The sequence below is a fragment of the Toxorhynchites rutilus genome, chromosome 2, assembly GCF_029784135.1.
Source record: "Toxorhynchites rutilus septentrionalis strain SRP chromosome 2, ASM2978413v1, whole genome shotgun sequence".
NCBI classification, from domain to species: Eukaryota; Metazoa; Arthropoda; class Insecta; order Diptera; family Culicidae; genus Toxorhynchites; species Toxorhynchites rutilus.
The window spans coordinates 51,174,033-51,198,812 of record NC_073745.1 but is presented as its reverse complement, the minus strand read 5'-3'; the positions used below and the strand labels follow the sequence as shown (position 1 = coordinate 51,198,812).

General features: G+C 39.1%; 1 protein-coding gene across 3 annotated transcripts; it reads right to left on the bottom strand.

Moving 5' to 3' along the window:
- Window positions 1-27: 27 nt before the first annotated feature.
- Window positions 28-23,147, bottom strand: LOC129765368 (uncharacterized protein KIAA0930 homolog). 3 transcript variants are annotated; one of them, XM_055765614.1, is made up of 7 exons: window positions 22,701-23,147; window positions 11,624-12,213; window positions 11,383-11,561; window positions 11,080-11,324; window positions 5,280-6,518; window positions 622-771; window positions 28-549 (listed from the first exon to the last, which is right to left on the bottom strand). In XM_055765614.1, exons 1-7 carry the CDS (start codon window positions 22,825-22,827, stop codon window positions 509-511), a joined length of 2,571 nt encoding a protein of 856 aa, XP_055621589.1. In that variant the 5' UTR covers window positions 22,828-23,147; the 3' UTR covers window positions 28-508. The 3 variants fall into 3 exon arrangements, with proteins under 3 accessions (XP_055621589.1, XP_055621590.1, XP_055621591.1); XM_055765615.1 differs by lacking the exon at window positions 5,280-6,518 and having other exon boundaries at window positions 22,701-23,146; XM_055765616.1 differs by lacking the exons at window positions 28-549; window positions 622-771; window positions 5,280-6,518 and adding an exon at window positions 9,989-11,024 and having other exon boundaries at window positions 22,701-23,146.
- Window positions 23,148-24,780: the final 1,633 nt, after the last annotated feature.

Here is a 24,780-nt window from a genome sequence, read left to right as displayed (position 1 = left end):
CTGGTTTCATAATGATTCAAACCCTAATTTAAATGTTATACAGTCTTGTATTATAAGTACTTTATATATTCGTTTCCAATACTGAGTATGGCGTGTTTTCATGCCAAGCGTCATTACGGTGTGCCCAGAGCCTCAATACACTTTTGCGGTAAACCATTTCACATTTCAGACAATCGTGATAATTTTTCGATGATTACAGAGAAGAGTGACTAGCTTCGGAAAATTGTAAACCAGCATTGGTTATCCTACCTACGAAATGTAGTAATCGAAATATTATATACACCAATCCCACAGAAATACCGTATGAAAAATCCCAAGGCTGCAATAGCGCCGCCTAGTCTTGTGACCTTTAAGTCTCTTGTTCGTCAGCTTTTGGTTATACTAACTTCATCACTATGCTCACACGCATGTGGTAAACCATCATCTAGTACGCATTAAATAATAGTACGCATTAGTTCAATACACCATAATCTGTGGCCTTCAATCAGGTTAGGATAGCGTTCCAGCTTTAAAACGTTAGAATGGGTTGCTCTCTGTGATCCAGAAGGTCTGTGAAACAGTGGAACGGAAAATAGGGGGCCTGTAGTGTTGTGAGATTTACATATATCTTAATTCAATCACCTTTCGCTATACTCCACCAAGGCAGTGTAACGTACGTCAAGAATGCGTTGAGCGGAATCGACTGCTGGCGACGGTTCTCTTTCCAGAAATGAAAAGTCTGCGTGAAGCCCTTCGTTGTCCATAGTGGATTGTACGCTCCATCGTCTAGTTCTGGAAACAGATAGCAAAGAAAATCGATAGTTGGAATATTATTAAGGTAGTTCCAGTGACGTCGACTGGGGGTGCGGAGGGGGCGGACCGCCCCCGGGTGCACGATTTTAGGGGTGCAGAATGAACCGAATTTATATGAAAAAATTGGATAAATATGACATCTGACGGGGGGTGGGGGTGCGAAAGCTTCACTTAACGCCACAGACAGCTTCAAGAAATCGGTCGTATATTGTGCGTGTTGTCGTGGTCGAATAAGGTAAGCTGTGTTTCTCCGCCCTGGTGTTTTTTTTTCACCATGCGTTGATCATAATGTAGATTGAAAATATATATACTTGTTCTTGTTTACAGCCGTATCTGACTTTCATTCGAATAATTCGATGTGACATTTTTTAAAAAGACTTTCTCGTTTACGTTCGAATCCAATGTGGCTGGGGTTTCGTCAATTCATCACCAATCGGTGGTCAATCGCACACCAATACCAGTGTGACTCACTGATGACAGTATGAGGAAGCGTTCCAGACTTCTTCTTGGCGATGTGTGATACACCATCTTATTTGTGCCGAGTGCCAGCACGCGATGAGCCGATCGATAAGTACAACTACACGGTGTGCATTTAAGTATTTTAAGAATAAATAGACTTTAAGATTTAAAATAACCAAGATTTTCATAACAATTATAAACCTATATTATAGAACGCACCATTGTTGCAGAGGGTGGATAATCTCCTGATATGGAGATCTCAGACTCTGAAACAAATGGCACCCTTAAGTCGTTCAAACGGAAACTGGAAAATCGATCAAGCAGTGGGAATGTGATTTTTCTTTCGAAGGGTCATCCTACCACTCGCGTTAACTCAATCACCAACCTTTCTTCATTTGTAGTCTTCGTTCGTATTCAACTTTCATTCTCGTCTCCTCCTCCGCCTCTTCCGTTTTCCCCGCCCTACGTGTCGAGCTGGAAAATCGCATACCCAGAAAATGTATCTGCTTTTGATTCGTGGGTTTTTTTTTCTTTAGAGCTAATCCAAACGAAAAAAGTCTTAAAAGTTATGCAGATCTAGAAAAATCTGTAGAGATATTGAAATATAAAAGGACATACCGAACAAACGACGAGTGTCAAGTAAGATTGTTATCGAATAGTTGTTCACGATTGAATACCGCGTTTACATTCCCTCTCACGCAGTTGATAATGAGGGTGTGATAATCAAAACGGAAAATGCGAATCCATCACAATATATGGTGAAGACAACTTCAAAAAGCGATGACTGTCATAAACACGAACAATTTTCGTCTAGGAACAGTCTCCATTGAAGGGAAAACCCAAATTTACGCCGTCAAACTCGTTGCAAATCACATCTTCTGGTTCCGCCCTCTCTAATTACGTAACGGTAGATAAATTTAAACCATCTGTGAGACTTTTTGTCCCTAAACCCACAACATGCCTGAAGTACAAGCCTGTGGCAAGCCACACGGCGGTTTATTGCGCTAACAAGACACCATGTACATGTGGGCGAACCGTGCAATGCTACTGTTCATGAGTGTTCGTATTGCGGGAGAACTCTATAAAATCAAAGACTAAGACCTCTGCATTGTACTACTTGTATTGACTTCCGAGAGTTGCGGTTAGCCGGAAGCAACGTACGCTGACTTGTGCTCTTTTCTTCCTGAGCTACGGTTGTTTTTGAGGAGATTCCAACCCTCAAGGAACCGTCTGAGGGGAACAGTACGATGACAACCTTGGAGAACCACCAAATAGGTTTTGCATGGAACGGCTGTATACAACTAATTATAGCAAGTCTTTTATGGAAAAATATTACACATACAAAAAAAAATGGATTTTGTTTTCGTAGTTCTTGATTGTATTTGTTTTTTAATTGTTTACATGACTTTGGACTAGTGTGCGCTATATTTTTTGATTTTTTTTGAAAGTTGAGGTTTTTCACACAACATATGCAAAAATCAGAGATGTGATTTTTTTTCGTTTTTAAGCTATGATTTTTCAAAGCTAACCGATGGTCCGAAAAATCCGTGCGAAATTTCAATATCTGTCCTTTTAGGTGGTTCTGTGAGAGTTGAAATCTCACAAGAACAACCGTAGCCCAGGAAGAAGAGAGCACATGTCAGCAAGTTGCTTCCGGTTTACCGCAACTCTCGGAGGCCAATACAGAGGTGTTAGCCTCTGATTTTGTGTTATTTCCCCCGCAATACAGCAATTCTAAATGAAATCGTCCTAAAAATGGAGATCTTAAAAACTTGTATTTTTTTATTCCAATGAAAGTGTGTATTCCGTTTGGGTTGGAGGAAATATGAGTTTTCCACAGTAATTGGGAATTTTTGACTCAAGCGTAACTTTTGAAAAGGGCGTATCGATTTGAGTAAGAGAAATCTTTGATAATTTATATCTCAAAAACTATGAGTCGTACTGAAATAGTGTCTTAGAAAGAGTTATAGAGTATTGATTGTTGAATATGAAAAAAATTAACACTGAGAAAAAAAATTAGTACTCTTTTTTTATTTACAAAATAAAAATTCAATTTGCAATATCCAGAATACATGCTTTTTAATTTTTTTAAAAATTTTTTCATACAAAATAGAAGTCATGTAGAAAATTCAAAAAATGGGCCCAAGATGGTAAAACTATTTTTGACGAACTTTGTGGAGCATCGAATTTTTAGGAATTTTTGAAACTTCGAGTTTTTGTATGTTAGCAGTCATTTTTAATCACAAATTATGAATCCTGATGTTATTTAAAACAAAAAAGGTTATCATTAATCTCCTTGCAACCATTCTCGAGATATTAAAAAAAATATTTCTAATTTATTGGCTTTTTTATAGTAAATAATCCCTTTTAATATGTTTGTCGTGTTATATCGTCATGTTCATGAAATTTTATGAATTTGCTTATAATTTCCAACCACTTTTCCGAATACATCATAATGGTTCATTTTTTGACTCAAGTGTAACTTTTGAAAAGGTAGTATCGATTTTAGTGAGAGAAATCTTTGATAACTTATATCTAAAAAAATATGAATCGTACCGAAATAGTGTGTTAGAAAGAGTATTGTTGGCTTAATTTGAAAAAAATATACACTGAGAAGAAAAATTAGTACTCTTTTTTTTATTTACAAAATAAAATTTTAATTTGCGATATCAAAAAATATGTATTTTTTTATATTTTTTTCAATTTTTTCATATAAATTACAAGTCATATAGAAAATTTAAAAAATGGGCCCAAGATGGTAAAACTATTTTTGACGAAATTTTTGGAACATCGAATTTTTAGACTTTTTGAAACGAATTTTTGTATGTTAGCAATCATTTTTAGCCACAAATTATGAACCCTGATGTGATTTAAAACAAAAAAGGTTATTATCAATCTCCTTCTAAATGTAGCCATTCTCGAGATATTTAAAAAAATATTTGTAATTCATTGTTATTTTAATAGTAAATAGGCCCTTTAAATATGTTTGTCGTGTTATACCATCATGTTCTTGAGATTTTATGAATTCGCTTATAATTTCCAACAACTTTTCCAAATACATCGTTATGGTAAAGACATATGTTTAGGAGTTACGTTACGAAACATTCGAAGACATGTGGGTTAATACAAAACGTAGCGAGACTAAAAAATCTTTTTTATCTTAATACAAACTTCAATCAATCAAAAAAATTGTTGAAAATTATAAGAAAATTCATAAAATTTCATGAACATGACGGTATAACACGACAAACATATTAAAAGGGATTATTTACTATAAAAAAGACAATAAATTAGAAATATTTTTTTAAATATTTCGAGAATGGCTACATTTAGAAGGAGATTGATAATAATCTTTTTTGTTTTAAATCACATCAGGATTCATAATTTGTGGCTAAAAATGATTGTTTACATACAAAAATTCGAAGTTTCGAAAATTCCTAAAAATTCGATGTTCCACAAATTTCGTCAAAATAGTTTTACCATCTTGGGCCCATTTTTTAAATTTTCTGCATGACTTCTATTTTGTATGAAAAAAATAAAAAAATATGTATTTTGGATATTGCAAATTGAATTTTTATTTTGTAAATAGAAAAAAGAGTACTTATTTTTTTTCTCAGTGTACATTTTTTTCATATTCAACCATCAATACTCTATAACTTTTTCTAAGACACTATTTCAGTACGACTCATAGTTTTTGAAATATAAATTATCAAAGATTTCTCTTACTCAAATCGATACGCCCTTTTCAAAAGTTACGCTTGAGTTAAAAAATTCCCAATTGCTGTGGAAAACTCATATTTCCTCTAACCCAAACGGAATACACACTTTCATTCGAATCAAAAACACTCGTGTTTTGTCATTTGTCGATTTCATTTGGAATTACTCTATGCAAACGTTATATATTGTCTTAGATAACCGGAATATGGGTACATCACATTATATGATGAAGAATCAAGGCAAAAATATATACATTACAGTTTTTGCTAGATCAGCTAATGAGGAGTGGTAATAAGCAAAATTATATTGACCTTTTCCTTTTTTCGGATGATAATCACACCAATAGTATATGTCCGTCCCATCCGGAGTACGTCGCTTGGGCACTTGCTCAACCATTCGGCTGCTGAAGTTCTGCGGCCTCAGATAGAAGCTGTTGTAGCTCGGTTTCTTAACTTTAGGTAAGGTTGAGCACGATTTTTTGGCGCGTAAATTTTTCAACGCATCCGCAATATTGGCACTATCTTGTTCGTCCTGCTCGGGACAACTCTTTCGTTCCTCCGATCGCTCTTGTTCGCTACTCTTAGTGCCGTTGTTTCCATTGAAATCCTTATTTGTATCGATGCTGTTACTGCTATTGTTAGTACTATTTCCACTATTAGGCTTTTCATTATTAGCCTGGCACTCAGTGTTGCTTTCCATGGAGAGGCGTTTGTTTCTAAAATGTTTACTTCTCCTGCGGTAGATTATAGAAAATCGACCACAATCACTGAGGGTTGCCTGGACGAAAGTTATTTTTTTCTTATCATTTTCCTCATTTTGTTCTCCAGCTATTACTTTTTCAGCTGTAACGGTTTTTTCAACTTTAGTGCTAATTTTCTGTGCTGCTATTGCATTAGTTCCAGTGTCCACTCTTTCTCTAACAGGAAATTCCTCCTTCCCATTCACGCGAATCACTTGATTTGCGTCAAAATCGTTCATTACGCCCATTTTCGCCACCTCGTCACTCAGATCTCCATTCAACGAGACCGCGTCGTCAGCCAGCTCGACCTCTTCCGTGCTGTCCTGGTGGTGCCTCTCGTGCTTATTGTTATTTTCAGTCTTTTTCTTGCAACACGGCGACAGCGACCCTTTAGCTTTCTTGGGACTCTTTTTCGCCGTATCACGAACTTCGCTGCGTCCCTCAGGCTTCTTCTTTCCGTTACCGTATTCGATCTCACTTTCGACAATCAGCAGATTCCTGTGCTTGAGCGCCGATCGGCCCTTAGAGACAGTGCCCAAGCATGCCGGGGAATTGTTCAGCTCTAGTGCCTCCGCTTCGCACTTGGGACAGGGCATGTAGTACACGTCGGACATTTGTGTCGAAGCGGTGTCACTCCAACGCTTGCGGGGTCCGAAGCAATTACAGCAACTGCTGCTCGATCCACTACTGCTACCGGTTTTCCGCCTCGTGATCAAACCTGAAGCGGCACCGGCCGCCATTCCCAGCCTCCCGTGGGTGGCGACCTGATGTTCGGTCAGCTTTGAATCGGACGCGGAGGAAGCAGGACGATCTACGAGAGAGAAAAGAAAATAAAGAAAATTAAAAGCTATGCGAGGGGTTTTTAGATGTAAAATAATAATATCAAAATGGTCGCTATATGTTCCAATTTGCAAGCTACTGCAGAGGAATTGTTTTAAAAAAATTGATACATTTTTCATGTAGGGAAATTGGAGGGCAATAATTGATAATTTTTAATATAACAATAAACAATTGGGTGATCGTCCTGCTTCCCTGCGATGGTCAGAACTCAAAAAAGCCAAATAAAAATTACTGTGTATTTATTGTTGGGGTTTTACATGTGGAGTAATCGTTTGTTCGGTGGGATATTAATGATTTGGAAAATCGAACGAAGCAGAAAGGGAAGCAAAACGCGGGCGTACATTCTTATGAGTAAATATGCAGGAAAATTAAAGTATTAGGGCATAGAAATCGGAACTCTACTATACGAAATTACTTTAAGAAAAATTTAAGACATTCATCCGATCCTACAACGATCTCATTACGTTTTGCTCAGACCTTGCGACCTGAAATTGCTGCAGGAACGTACAACATTTGCATAATGCAAACTAGGTCCAGTTTGTTCCGAAAGTCCTCAACTCAGCCTTATTGTTGCAAACAAATGGCCCAAGAATTCAGTTCAATTTACGATGCATGATTTCATGGATTCTAATGACATATTAAGCAGACAATTTGAGGGAATGATAAGTAACTCAGCCAGGATTTTCTACTACAGTTAACATTGGTAATTTTTTGTGTCAATATGTTTATTTCTTTTGACGTTCTAACCGGAAGATATGGGTCATGCCGTCATGCGTAAAATGAAAATCAAGGATTTCGATCGCTTATAATTCAATCATTACTTTAGAGATGGCAAAGAAATATTTCCAATTGATGGATGCAAAAATGATTGGAAATATTTCTACGCATTTATTGAAATAAACAAAATTATATATTGTTTCAGATGAACAATTGAATAATTGTAAAACGACAAGAATTATCTTACGCGCATCCGATTTTATTTAGATTAGCCCAATTTGTGCTACTAAACTGTACCGTCCAAAACAAGCAACTAGAGTAGCAGCGGAAAAAAAAATGTGTTTATGATTGGCAAGTGACGGATGGACATTCTTTTTTTTTCAATTCATTTATTTGTAAGGCTCAATCGCATAAGCTTCGCGAAGCCGCTAATTCAAAATGTGATTACACAAGATTTCAACTTAATGCTATGTTCAGTAGGATTCGACCGAACACTCGCGGTTTACCCGAGGTTAAAAGGGTAACAATTTTTGTGGGACAGGACAGGTTAGGGATAAGGATAAGGGGTACCGTTGTCTCAACCGAGGGTTGCCACAGGCACTGTGGCATTGTGCATAATGGGATATCATCTGGTGTTCGACTGGCTGTCGATGGTGGGCGACGGTGAGATGAGGGGACAAGACAAACAAACTAATAACGAAAAAAAAAGAACACAAAAGCATTAAATTTTTATATTATACTGTTTTACAAACACATAGATCGACTGCATATAGCAGATGTCTTCTTCTTGAATGGCGTTAACGTTCCCTGTGGAACTTTTGCCGTCTCAACGTATGTATTAACTAGCGTCATTGATTAATACTTAGTTGAGATTCCTTAAGTCAAATAACACACCTTGAATGTATTCCGTATGTATTGTTCGACTTCTCTTTTGATTGACACTGCACAAGTTTTGAACCGTACAAAAAATTTTCGGGTGCACCATCATTATTTTAAAATGAAAAGTTTTTATAAATCGCAACCCATAATTCTGTTGAACAAAATTGAACAAATAAAAAAACCATACTACACCTAAGTTTGCTTAAACCTCTTTCGAGAATTTCGATAGCGTCTTTCAGAGGTTTTGAAAATCTATGTAAAGTTGTACATTAGTAATATCCACAAATCTTCGTCCAAATATTTCAGAGGCGGAACATGGAATCATGATTTCAGATAAACTTTCAAAAAACACTGGCAATGTGGCTTGCTTTTCATCCAGCAATTGTTTCCTTCCACATGAATGCTCGAACAGGACCGTATTTCCAGTTTTATGTGTGTTTGATTAAAATATAAGACACTTTCATTTTCATTTGACGATTTGATAACTTCGCTTCAGTGTGAAGAAAGAGATAAATGAATGTGAAACGAAACGAGGCTGTTCAACGGAGAACAGATGGCTAAACCTTATTGTCGCAAAATAGATTCATCTTCAAGGTCAAATCAAAATAAATATAAAAACTAGAAGTGGGTCATATCTTTGATATAAACGCAAAGTGAACGTAGGATTAACGTTGACTTAGCAATAAATAAGTAACAAGCATATAAATCATTGACATTTCATCTTTCGAATAAAGTGATTATGATACCACTTCGTATAGCCGGAAAAGAATTATTAACGCTCAAAGGGGGAATCGATTTCTCCTCGCAAATACCCAGCGCAAATAACACCCACTCCCTAAGCCCCGACAGTTGGAATCATCGTTGATCCGGAGCAGGATTATTAACACTTGAGAAGGGGTGTATTTCTGTTCGTAATTACACAGCATAAATAAGACTCCCTTCCTAACAATTCCAACTTCCCAATAACGACAATCAATTACAGCATTCGTCGACGAATAATTTTATAACGCTGCTTCTATAAATGTGATTTCTTCGATATGTCATATAATATCCAAATCGATAATATCTACTACACCATATCATATCGTATTCTCCACCATAAAATCCATAGTCAATGGCATCTTTCGGTATCGAATTATCATCGATATCCCGGTTTTCGTTAAATGCTACGTTCAGTCCGACTGCAGAAGAGAAATGGAATTGAAAAAGTCACAGGAGGGTTGTGTCCGAGACAAGACCGCATGGTTGACGAAGGATTCCGTTGGTGGTTGAAAGGGGATTGGCAGAAAACTTCTGCATTTTATCCTTCGAATAATGTTTTGCCAGAAAGAGATTATTAATGCGCAAAGAAGGAATCTAGTCCTCCGAGGAAATACCCAGCGCAAATTAGAATCGACTATCGATTGCGGCATTTGTACACAAATAATTTTATGACGCCGCTTTCATCAAAGTGATTTCTTTAATATGGTGAAATATCCACTACATCATGTCATATATTTCGTATTCTTCATTATTAAATTCATAGTCAATGGCGCCCATCGGTATCGAATTATCATCGACACCACGATTTGCGCTAAATGCTCCTTTCAGTTCGGCTTGCAAAAACTTTTCTGAATTCTAATCCATCAAATTTGGTGTCCCTGAAAAGGGCGGTTGATGATATGCTAAGGTACTAAGATAATAATGACGAAAGTGAAAGCGCCGCTGTTTAAGCACAAGTCGGTTTTGAAGTAACTCGTGGACATTCTGTCTTTCGAATGAAATGATTATCATACCACTCCGTTCAGCCGGAAAAGAGGTATTAACGTTCAAAACCTTGCAGTCCAGCGTCACTCTCTCGTTCTCGAAACTTTGAACTTACACCCCGGTACAGAAATGAAAGACTAAGACTACGTCAAAAAGAAGGTTGAACATTTTCGAAGACCGTTCTCAGCTAATAAGAAACAATTAGAACCAGTGCCACAAATTATCAAAATTTATTCACGAATGAAGGAATTAGCTTTTTCCCAGTGTCGGATGAATTCTCTTCTGTTGACACTCAACACCATGTCTGTTATAATGAGTATAACACAAGAGTATACTAGACAAAGTTCACGCGTCTCGAACTTTGTCTGGTATATTGAACGAAAACAGCATGAACGAATTTCACAAAGCCTGCATTCAGGCACTTTTATCACTGTCAATATTTTCAGGTGATTATCACGAACGTTAAGTTGATCTTCATCGCTTGCAGTGTATTTTTATTGAAATCGTGTTTGATTTTCATATTTAGAAAAAAAGAAAGAACCAGAAATCCGGAAAAGGCAACATTAGTTTTCGTTAAGCGTTGACCGTTGTGCGGCTGAGTGAGGTTTAGCGTAGAACGGCGTTGAGCGTTCTGTTCCTTTTTTATACTGTAAGTGACTTTCAACACTTTTTGGTTGGTTCGTCGCTCGTCTGTTATTGTCACCCATTGCCCATCTAATTGAGGGTGTATGACATTTCCGGACAAACAGGAGTATATTCATTAAACATAGGAAGAGTTATACTATACATTCCATTGCCGAAGCCGCCAAAAACAAGAATTTTTTGTTATCGATTTCACTCTCAATTGGTTCACGTTGAATCTTATACTTTGATTTTCACTAACACGCAATGATCTTCAACTTCGACGTTACGAATATCATGGCTAAAATGAAGATGCAAATGAAAAATGAACTTCACGGCAAGCTGATGTTGCTATTCATTCCACTGGTGTTCATTGATATTGTTGTTCCACATTTATCGACTCTCGCTTGAGCAGTAGGTTATCAAAACAAGGCAGACTGAAATTCTCCGTATTTGAATGTTGTGAACGTGAATACTTTCGGCACTGATTAGAACAACGGGTTTTGGATGAAATCTTGAAGCGAGAGATGAATCAATCACGAAAGAAATGTTATGTGTTGTTAGCTTACCATCCCGCAAATCGCCCGCTTCGATTTCGGACACTTCATTGGCCAGACAATCTAACCCTTCATTCTCGGACCGAGCCTTAGTACCACCGTACGATGTATCGGTCGTATTTTTGGACCTCCATCCATAGCGACTGAAGTTGTTTAAGTTTGCGCTCGGATCGCTAAGTCTGCGCTGGTGCCGATAGTTGTAGTATTCATCGCAGTCATCCTCCCATTCCGAATCCCACATATCGGTGGCACAGAAGCTGTAACGAGTAAATGAGTGAACGATTTTTGGAAACAATCAATTTATTTAGCGCCTACCCCGGTTCACTGGTTGGAGTCTCCACGCCGGAACCTTTCGGCTTAGTCACAGCCATTTCCGCATGGCCTTTGCCTTGCGGACCTTTCATTCTTACAAACTCGCAGCGAGTCTGTGGCCCTCCGGAACTGAACAGTCCGAACGACATGCGTTGTGCTACTTTTGAACTAAGACTAGATTGCTGGGGAAGAAATCATTTTTTTATCATCGGATTTATTTGCATTACCGCGTCAAAAAACTCACCCTGGCATCATAAACTTTCTTCAGCGCATCATACCGTATCGATCCCAGGAAAATCACACCCTGTACACTGCCATCCCGATCGGTGGCCACCAATTCCACGCAAACCATTTCCCCATCCCGAACCAGAATATCGTGAAAAACTTCGTCAAAGTTATCCACCATAAAACAGATGTGGGGATAAGTGATCTCCTCGCTTTCCCCTTTAGTGTCCATCTTTCTTCTGCTGGGTGAAGCATACACTTTCTGTGTGTGTCTCCTCAATACCTGCAGCTCCTTCGGCGATGTTCTGGTACAGATCGCCAGTGTGAGCATATAGTCGAACTGGTGTATAACCAGATTCAGATACACCGTTTCCTCCCAGTCAACGTCCGGATCCCCGATTGGCAGCTTGCGGGAGTCTTTTCGGAACACTTCGATTTCCGTCTCGTACTTTGGCATCACCCGGGAAGACCCTTTCACGTGTTTCTTGCGCACGAAAAACAGCAAATCGTCGCAGTCGATACTGTGCTGTTTCTCCGTCTGGAATAGAAAGTGGCGAACGAACAGATCCGTCCAATATGTGGTACCCTGTAGCACTACGAAGCCACCGTCTGGAAGTGCAACAGAAAGACCTCATGAGTCATGCTATAAATTACCGAACAACTGCGGAATAAGAGCGGCACAGATGATGATAACCCGTGGGTGCAAGCGCAATGCGTATTTGCATTGTGTCATTTCGCTGGGGCGAGTTTCAGAACAAATCGATGTTTTTAATAATCGTAATTTTTATTATTGTTTACAAAATGATAATTTGCTGCAAAAAAGTAGCCACGGCTCGTGGCGTGGAAATAAAACAAAATATATGTGTCATGAACCCTTCTGTTCGGTCATTTTTTATTCTAACAATTAAGATTGAGTTTTGTATTACGAGCGATAGTCATGGCTGAAATGTGCTCTACCGAAACTTAAAGCTGAATCCCGAAATTGATTCAATTCAAGAATACTCGTTCATTCTGGAGTGCAGTTCAACAACCTAAGGCAAATTAAAACTGCAAGTTAGCTGCGTTAGATGAGCGCTAGATAGGTATTTGGTTGTGAGTAAGGGAAGGTGGACGACCACTCTCTGGATCGAGGATTGTCGAAATATTGTCAGAATGAAGTGATACCATCGAACCCATTGGTGATCGGAAATTTTGAGCAGCTGATCGGGCTAAATTGTCATTCTGGATTCATGACTTCATATCATGAATTCATCTCCATGCAGGTTGATCCTTCTTCGTATATTCCCAACCGTGTTTGTTTTCCTGACTACATCAATTCCTCTGTACATTTTGATCTGTTCATGAAGGAGAAAATCCATGGAATTCCAGATTATCATCGATCGGGGATCGTTCCTACGATCTTCAATGCAAAGTATGGGCGTATCAATTGTGATAATATGTACTTTACTGATGGGTCCTCTATGAATGAGTCCACAGGATTTGGAGTATTCAACGAATTTTTTAGCACCTCCCACAGTCTTCAGAATCCTTGCTCAGTGTATATTGCTGAATTGTCAGCAATACACTGGGCGCTGGACAGCGTCGCCTCACGACCTGTTGAACACTATTACATTGTAACGGATAGTCTTAGCTCTGTCGAAGCTATCCGTTCAGTGAGGCCGGAAAAGCACTCGCCGTACTTCCTTGAGAGAATACGAGAAATTTTGAGTGCTTTATCCAGACGCTGTTATGTCATCACCTTTGTCTGGGTCCCTTCACATTGCTCAATTCCGGGTAATGAGAGAGCTGACTCATTAGCAAAGGTGGGTGCGATTGAAGGCGATATTTATCAGCGTCAAATCGCCTTCAATGAATTTTACTCTTTAGTCCGTAAAAATACAATCGCTAACTGGCAACGTAAATGGAACGAAGATGAATTGGGCCGGTGGCTCCACTCAATTATCCCTAAGGTTAGCCTCAAACCATGGTTCAAAAGTCTGGACTTGAGTCGGGACTTTATTCGAACCTTCTCCCGACTCATGTCCAATCATTGTTCATTAGACGCGCTACTTTTTCGTTTTAATCTTGCCGACAGCAATCTCTGCGTTTGTGGCCATGGTTACCACGACATCGAACACGTTGTTTGGTCGTGCGAGTTGTATCTTGTCGCCAGATCGAATTTAGAAAACTCCCTTCGGGCTCGAGGAAAGCAACCCAATGTGCCGGTGAGAGATGTGTTGGCTCGGCTAGATCTTGATTATATGTCCCAAATATATGTTTTCCTTAAAACCATCGATCTTCGAGTGTGATGTTCTTACATCCTTTACCCCTCCTTTTCGTCCTTCGCGAACTATCGGTTCCCTTCCTACTAACATTAGAATAAGTTAAATTGTGAATACATATTAGATGTAAGGATAGTTTTAAGAATTGAGTGTGAAGTGTGAGTGTGAATGAGAATGTGAATGTAAATGCGAGTGTGAGTGTGAACATTGCTACAATATCCTTTTCCCAATCAAAGTGTGTCACCCTTCTAAACTCGAGTCGACCGCGAGTAGTCGGTTTCCTATTTTATTAACCATAGAATTAAGGAAACATGTTAATATTTTATAGTAAAAATATATTTAAGAGCGTGGCTCCTTTAAACCTATGTAACTGAGCCTGTAAAAATAAACGGATTAATAAAAAAAAGTGATACCATCGACCTATGTAGCCAAATTTCTTTAAAAAATTTATCTTTATCTTATTCATACAAAATAGTCACCAATTCAAAAACTTTGCAAACTATCCTACTCGAGGACCGATAAAATAATTGTTTTGTACAAACTTATGAGGTGAACGCCCCACCATGTTCCAGAGTAACCGCGTTGGTTCAGCCTCGAAAATAGTGAAAATGTTCTCTACTGAACCAAAATAACTCCCATTCAACATTCAAAAACACTATAACACTATGTAATGAGAGGTATAAAGAATGTCGGATGAATTACCAGTGAATAAACAATGATCTGTTTCTCGTTACTCATTCTCGTTTCATCTCAAGTGTTCGAACCTACACTTCTTGAAAACTTCTTACCCTTTGAGGCACAGAATTTTAGAAAATATAAATATCCCAAAAATAACTCTCCTCCGTCGCCATTGGCGTTCTATGAAGCGTACCCGTGATATATAATTGAATATATCCCAGGGTCGATTGGTTTAGAGGAATTCTCTCGGTTACCTTCTCAGGTTTACGATATGTAACTGCCCGCCGTAGCGATTGAATTGGCGATTGAAAAAAAGAACCTGTATTTATGAATGTATAGTCGGTCCAATCAATTTAATAGGTTTAATAGGCTAACATTCCTTCCCTTTCCCTGGTGACTGTAAGGACATGGTCGGCGTCGTTATTGACTATGTAAAGCTCGAATCACCGAAACTTGCACAATGAGAATGATTTGCTAATCCCAAGCGTCATTCAGTGTGTTCTTTGTGCAATTTTGCTGGTTCAGGTCAATCACAGAGAGCAACTACGAAGTGTACAGTCTACCCAAGCTCAAGCTCAGAATTTTAGAAAATAAAAATACCCATGTTGTACGGAAATTTTATATCATTCAAAATTGATCTATGGACAGAGACAAATACAACAAAATTAAGACGGCTCAAATCGGACCATTCCTGTTTCGGGTTTTGCTCTTAGCAACACATTTGGCCTTCCATTTTTATTTATATAGAAGATATACAATGATATATGATGATATACCTTGCCAACGCAAACTGTATTTCTGCTAATGGTGTTGCCAACTACTTTGAATAATAATATTTCTAGGTGGGTAAAAAAAAGGTACCACCATGCGTTATTACGCATCAAAAAGATGGGACATTTTTAATACCACCATGCCCCAAAGGATTAACCCTCCCTCGTCTACAAAAGCACTTGTTATTTTCGGCGATCATGAACAATGGCTCCTTTTGGTGAGTTCTAGGTCACTCCGGTATCTTCGGTAATGAGGAAACTGATAGACCGGAGAATTTGGTTCGAGATGGTGAGTTATTGGCGAATGTTGTTGAATTGATTATCTATCTATATATAGAAAAATGGATTTTTGTCTGTCTGTCTGTCTGTCTGATTCTTATGGACTCGGAAACTACTGAACCGATCAACATGAAAATTGTTATGTAAGGATTTTGCCATACAAATGAAACACAATTTTTTTTAACCATTTAGGGCTGTCTTTAGAATTGTGTCTCAAAATAGTCTAATATTATAATGAAGTTTTGTTAGAAATACTAGGGATTTTTTAGAAAAAGTTTAATTCAACGGGGTCGATTAGAAGATCAATCAATGAACAGTTCTGCGATTGGACCCATGAACATGCTCATAGTAAAAAACGTGGATGATTGAAGGTATTGATAACAAAAAACAAGTTTTGGGTGGGACGAAGTTTGCCGGGTCAACTAGTGTATAATATTGATTTGTTGATATTTTGAGTATAAAATAAAAACTGAAGTTTTTCCAAAATTGCAGAGCTGGTTTTTAGAATTCCAACATTAGCAATTGATGGACAAGACCCGAATCAGGACAATAGTTATGACGAATAAAGTCATTGCTTTTTTTTCTTTTTACATAATAGATATTTTCACCGGTAGAATATTGAGAGAGCGACAATAAGTTTCGAACAAGGAAAAATGTACTGTAGATCAAATTACACGAAAATGGGAAGGATAAAAGGAAAAAAAATCAGAATCACATATGGGAGTAGCTTAGATTATACAGATCTAAAGGTGGTTTGTTATGAGTTTTAGAAGATTGTCAACAAAATCGTAAAAATAGTTCTTACTGAATGCTTTTTACTATTCAAACGAATAAGACAGAGACAGAAACAAGAGTATGCCAGATAACGATTATTATTAGAGATGAAACGGATATCCGGTAACTATCCGATTATTCCTAGCCGGATTATTCGTGACCTACTATTCGGCCGAATACCGGATGTTAGAAAAAATCAATAGTTTTGTATTAACACAAGATAAATCACAATAAAAAGGTCAATGGTGTATAATTTCTACATAATTAAAAATAAGATTTGATTACTAAAATGAAAGATTTTTTTTTAATGAAATTATTATTCACTCATAACATTAATTTATGATCACTAATACTTTTATCATAAACTATTAACAGTACTCAGAATTAATGATAATCTGATTAATTTGTAGTGAACTAAGTGTATCCTCTCCCAGATGATCATTCCTGATTTTTTTTTATTTATTTTGGCTTGACGTCTTTACAACATGGCCTGATTCACAATTTTTCTTCAATTAACTCGGTTCGTGGCTATCTCTCTCTCTCCATTTCAGTGGACACCCCGTGCTCACCATGTCTTACTCCACTTGGTCCTAACAACTTGCTCGTTGCGCTTCCCGTCGTGTCGTGCCAGCCGGATTCTCGATGAACACCATTTTTGCAAGATAGTTGTCCGACATTCTTGCAACATGTCCTGCCCAACGTATCCTTCCAGTTTCGATCACTTTCTTGATACTAGGTTCGCCGGTGAGTTGCGTGAGCTCGTGATTCATGCCTCCATACGCCGTCTTCCTGCACACCACCGAAGATGGTACTCAACATCCGTCGTTCAAAGACTCCGGATGCTCGCAGGTTCTCTTCGAATATTATTCACGTTTCGTGCCCATAGAAGACAACCGGTTTTATGAGCGTTTTGTACGGGGAACATTTCGCATGATTGCAAAGTCTGTTTGTGAAGACCATAGAAGGTACGACTTCCATTGATAATGCGTCTCCGGATCTCGCGGCTGGCATCATTGTTGGACGTTACCAGTGAGCCAATAACCTTGTCGAAACCCCCTGCGGGACTCGAATGAATCAGATAATCCACTCGATATTCGCCCACAGCACTGTATTCTATCCATCGTAGCCTCGATCAGTCTTGTCAGCTTTCCGGGGAAGCCGTTTCGTCCATGATTCTCCATAGCTCTTTTCGTGTTCTTGAATCATATACGGCTTTGAAATCGATGAATAGATGGTGCGTTGGCACTCTGTACCCATTTCTGGAGGATCTTCCGCAAGGTGTAGCCGGCCTGATAACATCCCACGAATCTCTTTGTAAGTGGGAATTCAGGACGGTGATTGCGCGAAAGTTTTTATAGTCTAGTTTGTCGCCTTTACTGAAGATAGGGCAAATAACCCCATTTTCCATTCCTCGGGAAGCTGTTATGTTTCTCAAATTCCGACAATCAGTCATGCAGACAATTAACCAATTCTTCCGGATCCAGCTTGATGAGTTATGCTCCGATGCCATCTTCGCCAATTGATTTGTTGTTCTTAAGCTGCTTGATGGCATTCCTAACTTCACCTATCGTTGGGAGTGGTACATCTTCATTATTTACTGCACCAACGTAATCACTTCCATCGTTATCTTAATTCTCTGCCTGTACACCACTCAGGTGTTTATCGAAATGCTGTCTCCACCTTTCGGTCACTTGACGTTCGTTCGTCAGGATATTGCCATCCTTATTACGACACATTTCTGCTCGTTTTCCGGTAGAACTTTCGCGTCTCATGAGAACGGTGCAACTGTTTGAGTTCTTCACACTCCTCCTTTCCCTGGCGGCGCTTATTTTCCCTGAAGAGTTGGGTTTGCCGTTTTCGTTTCTGTCTATATCGTTCCAAGTTCTGATGGGTAGCTTGACGCAGCATTAGCTCCCGCGTGGCGTTCTTCTCGTGTAACAATTGCGGACATTCATGACTTCAGTCGCGTGGGATTGTACCATCGTGGGCGTCAGTACCGAATGTTGTTCATAACGGAGAGTTTTGGGCGCATCTTAACCATCACTAGGTAGTGATCCGAATTGATGTTAGCCGGTCGGTATTTCTCGGACATAACTGACGTCAGAACCTATCGAGACTCTGACGTCAGTTATGTCCGAGAAATACCGACCGTCTATCATAGCTCGGTCGATTGATGGAGTAATTTGTGTTGAAAAAAGGTACTACGTACGGCCATATTCTTAGAGGTGACGAAATCGCCGTTTTCCTTTGTTCACTGGTGTGCGCTGTGTCTACCAATTACAGGTTTGAGCTACTCGGCTTTACCTATCTGAGCATTGTAATCTACGATGATGATCTTCATATCATGTTTTGGGCAGCGTTCGTATTCACGTTCCTGCTGCACGTAGAATTCGTTTTTGTCATAATTGGGACTTTCCAAGTGAAGGCTGTGTACGTTCATGACGCTGATATTAAAAAATCGGCCTTTAATCCTCAATCTGCACATTCTTGGGTTGATTGGCTATCATCCAATCACACGCTTTAGTGTTTAGTCGTTAGTGTTGCCGCAGCTCTGGTAGATGATATGACTATCGCGAAACGTACGTACTGTAGATCCTCTCCAACACACTTCCGCAATGCCTGTTGGATTAGCAATGCCCGTTGCTCATCCTACCTCACCCCAGACAGTCCCCTGAACCTGTGCAAGCCAGAAAAATTATCTATGACGATAAAATTTCTGACCCGAAGCTCCCATCTTGACAAGCGTAACACTTACCACTAGGCCATGGGAACCACGGTTTCTTAAAATATTTCCAAGTTTCAACCATTCGCGGTCGGAATTCATTTCCCGTGAAAAAGATTCTCTTATCTTTCCACGCTAATATTTTTTTGTTCACACCGAGTAACGGTATCTAGTATCTATATAAACTGGGTAATAATTCGTGAAAAAGTTCACTAGACATTAAAATTCGTTCAGAGAAAATGTTAACTATTACTATTATATGGTTGGACAAAGTATTTAGTGTGATTCCTTGCTGTGGTGGCTGAGAGCAGACATATGACTGCAAAGGGCTAAATAATGAATGAAAATAATTGATCGATGTTCTTCGTTCATTTGAATTCGTGTTGTATTGAAATTATTTCAGCACACACCCAGGTTTTTTTTAGGCGTAGGGTACGTAACTCATAAAAAACCCGGGTTTCTAAACTATCTGAATCACCCAGGACACTAGGCAGACAATCTGACATACCGGTTAGAGATATCTCAGCTAATCGTGATAACAGCCTAATGGGCCCCCATAATCTGTTCTTCAGAAGAACTGACATCATTGTTTGATCTATTTCCTCTACTACTCATCCAACCAAACAACCTCACTTGCTCCTACTAAATCTTAAATCCTAGAACCTATCAAACTCGTATTGATTTTAATAATTATAAAATTGTTAATTATATAGCAAATAAGCGTTATTTTAAGGTCAAATATGACTCTATAAACCTTAGATAATAAGTAAATGAGTCTAAACAGTAAACGTTAGGAAAAGGGTATCTCATCGTTTGTCGAAACTTTTGATCATATTGGGTTGGGGAAAAAGAAATGAAATTGTCAATATATGGCAACACAAGCAAACATATCTTGTGTTGTACTTATCGCATCGGATCATACTATACGGTTATTTAAAGTCGAGAATCTGTGCTACTGGTGTCGTTTTGACAGTGTTGTGATTGTCCTTTTCAGTCTCAAGTTATAGCGCGTCAAAGATGGAGTCCACCATATTTTACGTTTGTACTACCTGCGAGGTCAAACTGCAACGAAGGCGGCCGAAAAAATTCGTGTAGTTTATGGACCCGATACTGTAACGATTCGCACAGCACAGCATTGGTTTGGTCGATTTCGTTCTGGTGTAGTGGCTGTCGAAGATACACCCCGTACTGGCAGGCTAATCTTCGTGGAAACCGATAAAATCGTTGAAATCATCCAAGTAGACCGGCATGTGAGCACTCGCTCAATTTTCCAGGAACTGGGTATAGACCATAAAACCGTTTGGAACCATTTGCAGAAGATTGGATTCCAAAGAAAGCTGGATGTATGAGTGCCACACGAGTTGACGCAAAAAAATCTTTTAGACCGAATCAGCGCCTGCGATGTACTGCTGAAACGGAACAAACTCGACCCATTTTTGAGGAAGATGGTGACTGGTGATGAAAAGTGGATCACGTACGACAACCTAAAGAGAAAAAAGTCGTGGTCGAAGCGCGGTGAGCCGGCCCAAACCATCGCCAAGCCCGGATTGACGGCCAGGAAGGTTCTGCTGTGTGTTTGGTGGGATTGGAAGGGAATCATCCACTATGAGCTGCTCAGCTATGGCCAGACCCTCAACTCGGCTCTCTACTGTGAGCAGCTTGACCGTTTGTAGCAGGCGATTGACCAGCAGCGGCCAGAAATGATCAATAGGAATGGTGTTGTTTTCCACCAGGACAACGCTCGGCCTCACACATCTTTTATGACCCGCTATGGGAGCTCGGATGGGATGTCCTATTGCACCCGCCGTATACTCCGGACCTGGCTCCAAGTGATTATCATCTCTTCCGGTCCATGCAAACGGTCCATGGTGATACTTAGTTGGCCTCAAAAGAGGCTTGCGAAAACTAGCTGTCTGAGTTTTTTTTTCAAATAAGGAAGGGGGGTTTTATAAGGGAAGGATAATGAAGTTGCCTTTTAAATGGCAACAAGTTAGCGAACAAAACGGCGCATATTTGACTTAAATTGGATAATTTTATGTATGTTAAATAAAGCGTCAAATTTCGATCAGAAATACGACATTTCTTTTTCCCCAACCCAATTTTTCCAATAAAGGAAAAAGTGTTAAAAATCAACTGTTATTAATTATCCATTATTAATGAAAATGATTGTTCCCGATTCGGCGGGATGAGCATCGATATTCATTCTCATATAAAAAAGAATTATTTGTGTAACAGGTTAGTTCTAGTAACTCGATCTCTATTAGGCGAATGAACTGCAAAACCTCTTCAAAACAAAAAGTAAAAAAGGTCTCTAGTGTGTTTTGATATTGAACTTTGTGTGATTTTTTTTTTTTTTTATCTTCGCTTATTTTTCGTCGGCCTATTTCCGCCACTTTAGTGCCAATCACCGACATCAGGGAGGCGACTCCACCTGTTCCTACCTATCAGACTCAACAACTCATGAGCCGGGCCAACTTCTTTTACTTCCGCTCCGAAGGAAGACGTAACCAGAGATTTTTCGCCTCAGAAAATCCCAACGACGCCAGCTGGGATTGAACCCAGGCCGATCGGATTGTGAGGCTGTTACGCTAACCATACAACCACTAGCGCCGTCGAACTTTGTGTGATGATGAGGGTATAAGTTGCAGTTTAACACGTTGAGTGCCACGGTTTTAGCGACTTATGGAAATTTTTAAACTTATTATGGCCATCGTTTCTTATCGTAGTGGAAGGTATTTTTGTTCGAAAGGGAATACTTATAAGTTTATATTAGTTACCTTTATTATCATATGTTATACTGTCAGTCACTGTTGACTGACGCAGCCTGAACGAAAACACGGTGTTAGTCAACGTGTTAAGTATATAACAGATTGAGTAAACATATTTCTGGTCCAGCCTTAATCATTTGGGTTTCAGTGTAGTGTTTCTAGGAGTCTTTTTGAGTTGGATTGTTTGACATTTTATTAAACTACGCGCGTATACTGAAACTTTACTTCCATTGTTTTGAGCACATCCAATATGCTGCACTATCCATACTGTCCTTGCACTACGTTTGAGTGCCTCTGTTTTAGATTCAACTTTTGAAAATGAAAGTTGGCCAAGTTGAGTACAAATCACATAGTGGTGATTGTAAATCCCCTTCCTAATGTGTTGTTTTTCTTACGATAGTGATTCAAAACACAGCAAATATGTGTTGACTCAGCCGAAACAAATGAGGCAAATGCAAAAACGATACGATGATATATCATCTGCAGAATCACACACAAACAAGATGTGTCCATGTGTACTTATAGTTCGCGACCGGTTCCATTTCGTTTGGTTCCACAGGTTATTATTGTGCGCTCCGTCTGCTTTTCACACCACACCACCCAATCTCTCCCACTCAAAATCATAACAAAATATGTTGTGGCGCCAACTCGCAATACCGAATCAGCTGATAGAAAATCCTTACTGAATTTTCTCTCAAAATTTCAGTATTCCTCTCACGATGTTTCTCTCTTCCAATTAGATGGATTTTCAGTCCTAGCACCTAGGACATCGTACGGAAAAATCAATATCCGACAGCCATACTGCTTTTGTGAAAATTTTCCCTTCGCCCAGACGAAAACTCACCATCTTTAAGCAACTGCCGCATTTCCTTTGTGCGCTGGAAGTTGATCTCCTCCAGCAATAGCTGCAGTGCGGTTGGAGGAGACTTAAACATTGAAGCAGCTGGTGAACTGGTACCGTAGGATGCCATACCGTCGTAGGAACTCTGCCCTCGGCTACTCTTCAAGGTTCCCAAATGGGGATTTTACAGCCGATGTGTGAAAAAGCGACAGCGAACTTAAAACTTGCAATAAAACACACTTCGTTACACCGCGTCACCGAACAGCGTTTCCGCTTCCCTGAGATGATGAGTGGATCACATATTTTTCCTTCCCTAGATTGAAGGGCTAATATTTGTTGATTGGAAGAATCCTTCTATTTTTTGGGTTTCGGTGAAGCACATTCGAGAGAAACACAACCACTCGCGCAAAGATTTGATGCCGGAATGACTCAAACTTGGAGAGCCAAAGCCAGTCAAAATAACAGCGTTCATTTGCGTTTGAAGGCCGATTCGAGTGGAAAGCATCAAAACAGAGAGTGAATTGAGAGAAACAAGCGAACCGAATGAATTGACAGATAGAGAAACTGAAACTGGAAAAGAGTATGATTTGGTACAGGGTGATACTTAAACGTCGATGAATGTTTAATCAAATTGCTACAAAACGCTTCGACGGCGTTTCGAGTCAGGAGCTGTCCACATACCACGTGGACATCTTCAGGGGGGGTAGGGGTTACGAAAATGTCCACGCTTGTCCACAGTGAGGGGGGAGGGGGTTTAGATAATGTCCACGCGGACACGTTAATTATTTTTTAAAGTAAAACATTCAAGTTAATAGTCAAAATTGAATGAGATGTGTTTTGTATTTACACAATTTTTTGAACTGAGTACTCAGTATTCATCAATAAAAATACTGAACTGCCTGAGAGTGCTGCTCGGTCAAACATCCATATTTTTTCATATGACTGAACCTCTTTCCTGAAATGTATATTCTGAACAAGGAAAGTGAAGTGGAAGGTAAAACGTAATGTTAGAATTACCGTTCGGACGTATCCCGTAAGTTTGAACTTATTTACATAGATGGTATTCAAACAACACTAAACATTGACTACAGTTTCACCGGCACGGTTGATTGCCGTTATGAACCAGCACAAAAAAGAACTGCAAATTATGCGCCAGTGGCGGTACCACGATCAAAGCATTCTCTGAATCACATTAGCTGAGCCAGCTGGCGGAAGCATATGCATAAAGGTTACTAGGTTACTATTTTCAACGACAACTGTTTATTTATTATACTGCTTCAAATATCTTCGACGAAATCAAATGTAACCATACCAACGTAAGTAATAATATAAACAAATCCAAACTTTTCGTCTTGCCATTCCTCATACGGCTTTACTAAATAGTGTAAATTACGAGCCACCTGTTAACTCCACCATCTTGATTCTGAAGGTAACGCACATGAACTAGGATCCATCAATTTATTCCAATCGGTAATAGAGACCCATTAAATCCGTCAGGATAAAGACACCCAATAACACAAAAATGTTGGATTTTTTGTAGTACTAAAAATCACGACTTAAGTGCGGGTTGGATTCAGCTTTTGCTCTTGACGACAAAACTGTTTGGTTTTTTTTCGAGAACTCTCAAGGATTTGACAGCAGAGATAAAGGTATTTTATAAATTCGGTCAGTTCCTATTGGTCAAATTTCTATTAATGTGGGACAACTCTACAGGCATACAAACATACATACGAACAGTTCAAGCTAAATAAAACCGTTTAAAAAAGTAACTTGATATTTTGTGATTGCGACCATCTTGGATTTGGTTTTTTCATGATCTACTGTGGTCTACAATTCAAGCCCTTTCATTCAATATCCAAATTAATCGGGTTTTGAGAAAATATACAGCCCGCCATTTGATAGTGGCAGCCATCATAGATTTGCATTTTTCATAAATAACTGTGTTCTACTAGTCAAGCCCTTTCATTTGATACCCATAATAAGAAGGCTTTGAGAAAATATGTAGTCCGCCATTTTGTAGTGGCAGCCATCTTGGATTTGCATTTTTCATAAATAACCGTGTTCTACTAGTCAAGCCCTTCCA